This window comes from Festucalex cinctus, chromosome 9, assembly GCF_051991245.1.
Source record: "Festucalex cinctus isolate MCC-2025b chromosome 9, RoL_Fcin_1.0, whole genome shotgun sequence".
Classification (NCBI taxonomy): domain Eukaryota; kingdom Metazoa; phylum Chordata; class Actinopteri; order Syngnathiformes; family Syngnathidae; genus Festucalex; species Festucalex cinctus.
In genome coordinates, this window is record NC_135419.1 from 15,488,786 (window position 1) to 15,498,171 (window position 9,386).

General features: G+C 39.7%; 1 protein-coding gene across 3 annotated transcripts; it reads left to right on the top strand.

Annotated features, from left to right (window-relative positions):
- Positions 1 to 81: 81 nt before the first annotated feature.
- syvn1 (synovial apoptosis inhibitor 1, synoviolin) lies at positions 82 to 9,373 on the top strand. 3 transcript variants are annotated; one of them, XM_077532962.1, is made up of 16 exons: positions 87 to 433; positions 1,516 to 1,667; positions 1,760 to 1,852; positions 1,932 to 2,084; positions 3,213 to 3,261; positions 3,473 to 3,576; positions 3,694 to 3,820; positions 3,894 to 3,993; positions 4,212 to 4,277; positions 6,114 to 6,230; positions 6,364 to 6,521; positions 6,587 to 6,727; positions 6,797 to 6,949; positions 8,121 to 8,304; positions 8,367 to 8,488; positions 8,573 to 9,373. In XM_077532962.1, the coding sequence occupies exons 2-16, from the start codon at positions 1,536 to 1,538 to the stop codon at positions 8,752 to 8,754; spliced, it is 1,881 nt and encodes a 626-aa protein (XP_077389088.1). In that variant the 5' UTR covers positions 87 to 433; positions 1,516 to 1,535; the 3' UTR covers positions 8,755 to 9,373. The 3 variants fall into 3 exon arrangements, with proteins under 3 accessions (XP_077389087.1, XP_077389086.1, XP_077389088.1); XM_077532961.1 differs by having other exon boundaries at positions 82 to 433; positions 1,519 to 1,667; positions 6,587 to 6,949; XM_077532960.1 differs by having other exon boundaries at positions 83 to 433; positions 6,587 to 6,949.
- Positions 9,374 to 9,386: the final 13 nt, after the last annotated feature.

The following is a 9,386-nucleotide window of genomic DNA, read 5'->3' on the forward strand; positions in this document are numbered from 1 at the left end:
GCAACTTTTCATTGGTCCACGTTGAGTTGTACCGTAATACTCATAAAAGGTCTTTGACGTGTATCGATCATAGTGCAGCCAGAACCTACACATTTACAAATAAGACCCAAACGTGTCTTATACACACAAAAAAATAATTACTGAGTTTATATTATTTCTAGAAGCTTGTAGTTGTACAGTAGTCTAAAAGCAGAAATGCAGTAGTTTGTTGTTGCGTCAAATTACCGTAAAAAGCCGGATGTGATGTGGCTGCCACACAGCAAGCCAAAGATAAACACGTAGCCCGAACAAGAGGGGCGAGAACCAGAAATATCGCTGGACGGTTGCTTTAAATTCTCGAAATGAAGTGATTACCGAGGATTTATATACGTTGGAAAACGAGGAAAGACTCTTCTTGCAAACAAGAAGCGAGTCTTCCGCATACATCGTCTTGGTGAGTACCGAACTGCACTGACAGCTGGAATGCTACCGGCTAAGCTAGCTAATGTTAGCTGACGTTAGCTAACCATCTGATTAACTCCCTGCAGTTGGTGTGGTATTTTACGCATTATATTCAAGTTGCCTAACAAGTGGAAGTGTGCTAGTTCGCCGTCGCGTTCTGGTCGTTTTTATTTTACAATTATATACTTAACTAATTTTCTTGCGTCCCAAGTTGAGTGAGTAAAGACCTCCGTAACTTCAGATTTTTGCCAAACGTCGTCTTGGATTGGCTTAAAGATTAACTGGTTCTCGTGAAACCAACATTAGATAGATCTTAAAAAGGCGAAGTATCGTTTCCATGTGACAAATGCTCAGAAAGACATGACTTTTTAAAAGCAGTGCCAGTAAGAAACTTCGAACTTAATCGTTATCCTCAAGACTGCTGTCAGCTTAAACACAGAGACAGGCAGCTATGTTATGTGAATTCATTAATTCAGGCACAAAAATCAGAATTTCAAAACAAACGTTCATTGAAATTTTCAACACAATTGCCCGAAGGCATCCTTCTATCAAATGAATGTACAAATGAATGTAATAAATAACCTTAAAATACGGCATATAAATTATATAATGGACCATTATTGCAGGCCATGCATAGAAAAACAAACACGTGTTGAGAAAGAAAACGCTTGAGGCATTTGGAGTGACGGAAAATATATCTCACAAGGGACTCTTTGAGTCCAATAAAATGTTTCTGACCAAATTACTTAAAATTTGGCAGAAGCATAAAAAAAATATATACTGGTACTTTTATTTTGTATCAGGGGAAATACGTGACAGCAAAAGTATACATTTTATTTGGGAAATCAAATGTTTTCAAAGTGACAATTTTCAGGAATCTAAATGACAAAAGTGCACATGTGAAAATTCAATTTAAGTATTTGTATTTTGTTACAAGAGTGGCTTTGTGTTTGTGTAACTCACTTTCTCTGTTGCCGTGACAGCCGGTTGTTTCCCCATTTTGTGCACATGGCCAAGCCCTCCGAGGTTTTTCTTGATAGAAATAAAAATAGTATTATTCTCCTTCGTCGGCAGAAGTTGTCGTTGAGTCCAACATGGTGCGAACAACCTTGGTGACCGTCACCAGTCTGGCGTTGACCGGTGCTGTGGTGGCGCACGCTTACCTCCTCAAACACCAGTTTTACCCAACTGTCGTCTACCTCACCAAGAGCAGCCCCAGCATGGCGGTAAGGTGGCGCACGCGTCAAAATCAATATATTGTTGCTGTTTTTAGTGATTTTAAATTCATTAAACGCTGACCGTTTTTGTTTTGTTGTAGGTGCTGTACATTCAGGCTTTTGTGTTGGTGTTTCTTCTGGGAAAGTTCATGCGGAAGGTGTTTTTTGGACAGCTCAGGGCTGCAGAAATGGAGGTAGTAAGGCTGGACTTCACTTGATGTTTAACCAGAGTCACTTAAAGTGTACGTGACTATCCTTTCTCTTTCCAAACAGCATCTCATTGAGCGTTCGTGGTACGCGGTGACCGAGACGTGCCTGGCCTTCACCGTATTCAGGGACGACTTCTCCCCACGCTTTGTTGCCCTTTTCACACTTCTAGTTTTCCTTAAGTGCTTCCACTGGTTGGCGGAGGACCGGGTGGACTTTGTAAGTCATCGCGGCGAAATAGTGTTAATTTCGGCAACAAAAACTAAACAAAAATTAATTTCATCAGCGCACATTTTTCACCAGACTAAAACTACACTAGACTAAAAACCTCATTAATAAACAATAAGTGGGACTAAATGAATATACATTTACGTCGACTAATGAAGATGAGGGGGGAAAAAAAATCATTCTTCATTTAATAAAAACTGGACTCAAATCAATGGACATTTTAGTCCATGAACAAAAACGAGATGAAAATTATGTGATTTTGTCAAATCTTGTCTCTGCTAATCTGTCATGTGACACACCCCTTTCAAATCTGCAGCTAGCTCGTGCAACATGCACAAACACATGGGACAGACAGGAGGTAGATTCACGGTATAAGGTTAAAAAAGAAATTAGTTATTAAGTTTATTAGTAAATTCTAGTTATTATGTAACATTAATCCAACGGCTGTAATGTTCCAACAATAATGTTAATCCAACTGCTAACTAATGCTGGCTAATTTACTAGCATGGAGCCACAGTAGCCACTTGTTGATATATTGTGTGTGGAGTTGTTTTTCATCAAAAAGATGAGAGAAAATTGTATTGGAAATAGTTTTAGATCCGAAATGTTCAACATAATCTGCTGACAAAAATAAATACAGAAATAATAATACAGGTCTTAAATTATTGCCCTGACTAAAACTAGACTAAAATGTTTTTGTTGACTAAAAAATGGACTAAATAAAAATTGGATGAGGTTGACTAAGTATGGTAAAAACTAACAAGTGTGATTGAAACTGGACTAAAAATTAAAAAATAGTGGATACAATTGCACTACAGTGCAGTTGATCATCTTGTAGACGTTCATCGGCTAAAATTGCATGGGAAGAGGACCTTGAAAAAAAATACTCAAATATTCAATGGCAATATTAAGGGGGAAAATTTAAATTTTGTTTTTCAGTGGTTACTCGTTTGTATTTTTTAAGCTAGCATATTTCCTCATATGGTGACCAATGATGCTTATTTGCTCTACTGCGTGCAGTGATAGTAAAATAATATTTCATCATGTAATTTAGATTATTTAGCCATCCATCCTGTGTTTTATAAATTCTATTTTTATTTTCTCTCTGTTCCATCTCAGATGGAGCGAAGTCCAAACATATCCTGTCTCTTTCACTTTCGAGTCTTGTGTAAGTACTCAGACGCCATAGCGAAGATTTCTGTGAAGTTTTTGTTTTATTCTCACTTCTGTTTGCCATACTAAAATGCAAATTTTTGCAAGTAATTTGTGGGTCCAGGTGCTTGAGTTCCGCTCAACTCCACTCTATTGTCTGCATTTCTCTGTCAAGTCCTTGTTGTGTCCATTTTGTAAATTCAGTTCTCGTTTCTTACCTTGTGCAGCTCTCATGGGGCTGCTTGGGGTCTTGGACTTCCTGTTTGTTTACCACGCCTGTCAAAGCATCATCAACCGAGGAGCGTCCGTGCAGCTTGTTTTTGGCTTTGAGGTTTGTCGGCTTGACAATAATGGACCCGTACATTTGATTCTTTGCTCAAATTGCGTCTGCCTCATATTTGTTTCCCTCTTTTTTTTTTCTTCTTTTTTTTTTTTTGCTGCACGTCAGTATGCCATCTTGTTGACGATGGTGTTGACCATGTTCATCAAGTACATCCTGCACACTGTCGATTTGCAAAGTGAGAATCCCTGGGACAACAAGGCCGTGTATATGCTCTACACCGAGCTCTTCACTGGTAATCATGTGCATACCTGCATGATGTCGATTGTAGTAATAATAATAATCATGTGTATATTGTTCGTTTTCAGGCTTCATTAAAGTTCTGCTGTACATTGCTTTTATGACCATTATGATGAAGGTTCACACGTTCCCCCTGTTTGCTATTCGGCCCATGTATCTGGCTATGAGGTAAGGATTCCCACATATGTTGGATTACTGGAATTTCATTGATGATGTCCTTTTTGTTTAGCTTTTAAGCCAAAGTATTCAAAACACTGTTCATTATTCTAATTTATTTCCATAGCTGTTTTTTTAATCTTATTTATTCTGCATGTTTTACACAAGTTTGTGGGTGTGCGTGTGTGTGTGTGTGTGTGTGTGTGTGTGTGTGTTCCCTCGTCTTTCAGACAATTTAAGAAAGCTGTAACTGATGCTATCATGTCTCGGAGAGCCATCCGCAACATGAATACACTGTGAGTAATGCAAACCTTTTTTCAATTATGTTTACCTTCCTTAGCTGCATGTGTAAGCTTTTGTATATGCTAACTTAATACCTTTAAAAAACAAAACAAAACAAAAAACTCATTTTGCCATCTTTGGTCGTTACCTGAGAACACGTGATGTCATTTTCAGCCTAAAGGAAGTGGCAAAATGTCTTTTTTTTTTTTTTTTTTTAAATAAACTTTATTAATTGTACATGAAAAATAATGAAGGTATGATATTAATTATAGACAAAAAATTATCATCTTACTGCTGAAAATGACTACATGAGTCAAGTATCCCTTTGACTGATTTTCTTAAAAATGTAAGCGACCACACATGAGAAACAAAAAAACAAAACAAAAAATTTTTGACTACTCTTATAATGTGCGTAGTCCAGTCGACCTTCTAACCAGATGGTTGTTGTAGTACCAAAACCGGCCTGTAAGAGGTATCACAGAGCTATGGGACATCCAGACTGCTGGAGAAACAAATAAAAGAAGCTAACTGTTAGCACGGTGGTTCTCAAATGTGAAAGCATGTGAAGGCACTCCAGGGGATACGCAAAAATTTAAAACAAATTTGAATAAGCAGGACCCATCCAAAAAGCCTTTAAAAATAATTATTACATTATGTAAATATTGCAGGATAACTTAACAAAAAAAAAATGTATATTTTGTAGGCTATTCAATTTCATTTTCCTAAAAAAACAAGTCTCCTCAAACCAGATTGGTTCCACCCAAACTGTCATATCCTCCTGACTACCAGTAATTCAAATTTGTCCTCTGTAATGGACCTTTTTAAACCTGAATATCTCCCACCCAGTGCATACGATCGAATTAACGAAAGTTACGAATGTAACTACGAGACGAAATAGAACTCCTTTTGTTCTCTATAGAGGACATTCAGAACCTTCCAATGATACCAAATGTGTAGGGGTGGAGCTTTGCTACCTTTGATTGCATCATAAAAGAAAATGGCTTCCTCAGTGCAAGCACTTTTTAGGGAAGAGGAAAAGTAAGTGTATTACACTTTTTATTGAACAAATTTAGGCTTTAAATGTTGTTAGCATGTTTTCTATTAGACTCTTAAGAACACATTAAAGTATTATTTGAATTATTTTAATTGTATTTGTGCGTAGCATGTAAGTTTAAAAAAAAAAAAAAAAGTCCTCTGCAGTGGACACATAATAGCTTAAAAAAATATTTTGCAATATTCCAGTTGCTTCACAAAGATTGGGGAATATCAAAAGAAACATGATTGGATAATATTTTTTCTTCCTTGTAGTCAGGAGGATATCTCATCTGTCACCTGTCAATCATTTGAAATTTTGATTTAAAATGATTGATTAAATGATTTCTTTTTGAGAACACATATTTACTATGATCCCAGAAAGGACACATAAATGGTAATATTTTTTTATGTGCACAAATCTTTATTTGTAAATTTCTTATTATTATTTTTATTGTTGTTGTTGTTGTTGTTATTATTGTGATCATATTATTTATTTATTTTTTAAAGTCTTTTGATTCCCAAATAGTTCGAGGGAGAGAGAGCACTGTACAAATGAAGTTTCAACGTTAAATCAGACAACAATCACTCTGTTTTTGTTTTGTTTTGTTTTTCCCAACCAAAAGTGGTTTTCCCCACTGATAAGGGGGTACTTGGCTGAAAAAAAAATATTACACAGGGTATACATCACAAAAAAAACGTTGAGAACCACTGCGTTAGCCTATGTAGAAAATGTCCGTATATAGAGAACGGGGCAGGAAAATCTTCATGCCTCGTCAGGCCCTTTGCTGACTTGGATCTGTTTGTTTGTTCAACAGATACCCGGACGCCACCCCTGAAGATCTGCAGGCGTCTGACAACGTTTGCATCATCTGTCGGGAGGAAATGGTCACTGGAGCCAAGAAGCTCCCTTGTAATCACATTTTCCACTCCAGGTTGGCTCTATTGCAAAAAAAAAAAGCAGATTTCAAAAAACTTTCACCTAATTAGTGCGTCAGTTTTTCTGTAATCTGTCTCACAAAGAATTATTCACCACCAAAGTGTGTCTTTGTCCGTGTGCGCGTGCAGTTGCTTGCGTTCGTGGTTCCAGCGGCAGCAGACCTGCCCCACCTGCCGCATGGACGTCCTGCGGGCGTCGAATAACAATCCGACCGCAACCCCTGCGCAGGCTGCGGCCCCCGCCCAAGCGGCCAACGCGCACGCGCCTGCTGCCCCGCCGGCAAACGGTGAGAAGAAAAAAAATTCTGACAAAAAAGTGGATCTCATAATTTGCTAATTGTTTCCTTTCTAGTGGCTCCCGGCATGTTGCCTGGTTTCCCACCCGGGCTTTTCCCATTCTGGGGCCCGTTCCCCGGCATGCCTCCTCCGGCCGCGGCGGCTCCCGGCGCCGCCGACGCGCCGCAGGGCAACACAGAGGCGACGCAGGCAGCCGGTAGGTCGACGATGCCGAGCAGTCGAGGCGAAGCGATGTTTGCTGAGTGCGAATCCGTGTTTGCGTCAGGTACCGGCCAGTCTACAGCAGCCGGCGCCGACCCGGCCACAGCTGCCGCTCCGGGTGCCGCCGCCGCACTGCCGGGATTCCCGTTCTCCGTTCCTCCTCCTCCTCCTTTCCCGTCTGCACCGTGGCTGCCCATGCCGCCGCCGCCTCCTTTCAGTAAGATTGCGCTCCAGTTGCAATTTTGAGTGCCTCAGGATCGGCAGTCGTTTCCACGAGATAAAACACAAAATGGTCTTTTGACGGTTTTGAGTTTCTTGTCATCCAAAATGTAATACTCTTTGTGTCACTGCTATAATACTTCAACTTTTAGTTCTATGTAGGCCTGCTCGATTATAAAGAAAATATTAATCACGATTATTTTGGTGATAATTGAAATCACGATTAGGACAATCATTAATTTTTTTGGTGCAAAACAAGAAAATGTGAAAACCTAAAAATTATTAAGACAATTCTTTGAAACACTCTTGGATGAAACAAAATGTATTAATTATTTTGTATTAAAAAAAATATATATATAACTTAAAATTTATATAATTTTGATTTTTTTTTTTTTTTTTTTTTTTACAACATTTTGTAATTGTGGAGTGTAATAATTGTCATTTAATTTCAATTCATTGCACAGCCTTTTGTTCTATGTCCATGTTTCCATTTGTGTGAGAGTTATATGTTAACATTTCCATATTTGGTCACATAAAAATGACAAAAAGTAGGGATGTTCGATACTACTTTTTTTCAGACCAATACCAGTGCAAGTACTCAACTTTTGAATAGTCACAATGACAGATCATTTAAATACAGTATAGCATTTTTCTCTAAAATTGCATGAAACTAATGGCAATTTTCTATTCTAATTTCTACTTGCTGATCATAAAACAGTCACAAGAGGCCAGCTGATACTGGCATCTGGTATATTTTATTGTTCTTTTAAGTGTGTTTTTTTAGTGTGTGTGTGTGTGTGTTTTTGTAGCACACTTATATTATCAGAAATCTGAATAGCCCAAAACATATGTAAGTTGTTTTAGATTTTTTTTCTGAGAAATCAGATGTGCTATATTAAAAAAAAAATATAATAATAATAATAATAATCATCATCATCATCCCTATTTAAAAAAAAAACAACAACAACAAAAGTACAATTTGCAGTAAGAAAGTAAATCTTTGATTCCCGTCTCTTCTTCTTCACTGGCTATTCAGTGCAACCTCAGTGTTTGTGCAACAGCGCCTCCTCAGTTGTAATTAAAAATAGCACCCAACTTACGCAACACTGATCAAGCGTTTTTTCATCGAATTGCATTGCCGACAGACAGTCTCCTCCCTTGGTTTTCAGTGTCGTCGATGCCTCCTCCTCCTCCGTCCCTGTCGCAGCTGTCAGAGGAGGAGCTGAGGGAGCTGGAGGCCGAGGGCCGACGCGGCCTGGAGGCCAGACTGCAGTGCCTCCAAAACATCCACACCCTGCTGGACGCCGCCATGCTCAACATCCACCATTACCTCAGCACAGTCGCCACGCTCACGTAAGTCCAATTCACACGAAAGAAGATATATGGCACTAAAATGAAAATTTTTCCATGTGAAGCCCTCCGAGGTCTAACAGCAGCACAGAAGAAGCCAGCGGCGGGACAAACCACCCCACTTCGTTCCCGACTGCTGGCACCAGCACGGACGAGCCGGGTCAGGAGAAAATCGCCTCCCCCAGCTGTAAGAATTACCACTCTTTGAACCACAAGTTCAAAATGTCCCTCATGTTTTCATCACACCTGATTCACTTATTTGTTGAGCAAGCGAGCAAATCTGCGGCCGAAGCGTCGGAATCCGCGTCCGCTTCCGCCTCTTGGGACAGCGAGAGAAGAAACAAGGCGGACGGGGGATCGGAGGACGAGGACGGAGAACCCAACGCCGCCGAGCTGAGGCGCCGGCGGCTTCGCAAGCTGGAAACGGCGACGCTTGCGCCCGCTGACGATTGAGGCAACTGACCACGGACCAACAGGAGCTCCAAACGTGGATTCAGCTTGTCGGTCGCCATCTTGGCGCCTCTCACCTTCGTCACCAATTTGAGTCGGACTCGAGCTGCGGGCGGGGTTAAGCCAGGGGATCTTTTGCACTCCTGTGTCGAAATGATAGCATGTTTTTTTTTTTTTTTTTTTTTTTTTTTATTTCACTATACAATAATAAATAGTGGAATGAGAGGACTGCAGGCACTTGTAAGTTGTGAAAAACTTGGTGTGTGTTTAGTTTGGATTAATATTTGCCAGTTTGGCTGCCATTGGGCTCGGTGCCTGCACGTTAATTTTATTTTTTTTTCTTTAACCAGCTGGCTTCAGTAGAAGGCTTGTCGCGTGTTTCACTGCTCAGTGATCTTAATCTGATTCTTGCCATTTCTCCCCTTTGTAAATCGGCACGCTTTGTGTCCTGGTTTTTTCAACGTTGCAGGTGCTGTAACAGATTTATTTAGTGTACATACTGTATAGAGGTTTATGAGGGTGATCTGTACATAAAGGTGAATAAACTGCGACATTTTCTTTTAGGCTATCTGCTTAAAGTTCATTCTAGGAAGTTTATCAATAAAAGGAGTGAAAGTGGTAACCGTTTTGGCATT

Excerpts from the sequence above, each read along its gene's own strand:
- syvn1 (XM_077532961.1), top strand. The coding sequence starts at position 1,536 with ATGGTGCGAACAACCTTGGTGACCGTCACCAGTCTGGCGTTGACCGGT. Across the intron at positions 1,668-1,759 it reads AGAGCAGCCCCAGCATGGCG|GTGCTGTACATTCAGGCTTT; the intron begins GTAAGGTGGCGC and ends GTTTTGTTGTAG. Across the intron at positions 1,853-1,931 it reads TCAGGGCTGCAGAAATGGAG|CATCTCATTGAGCGTTCGTG; the intron begins GTAGTAAGGCTG and ends CTTTCCAAACAG.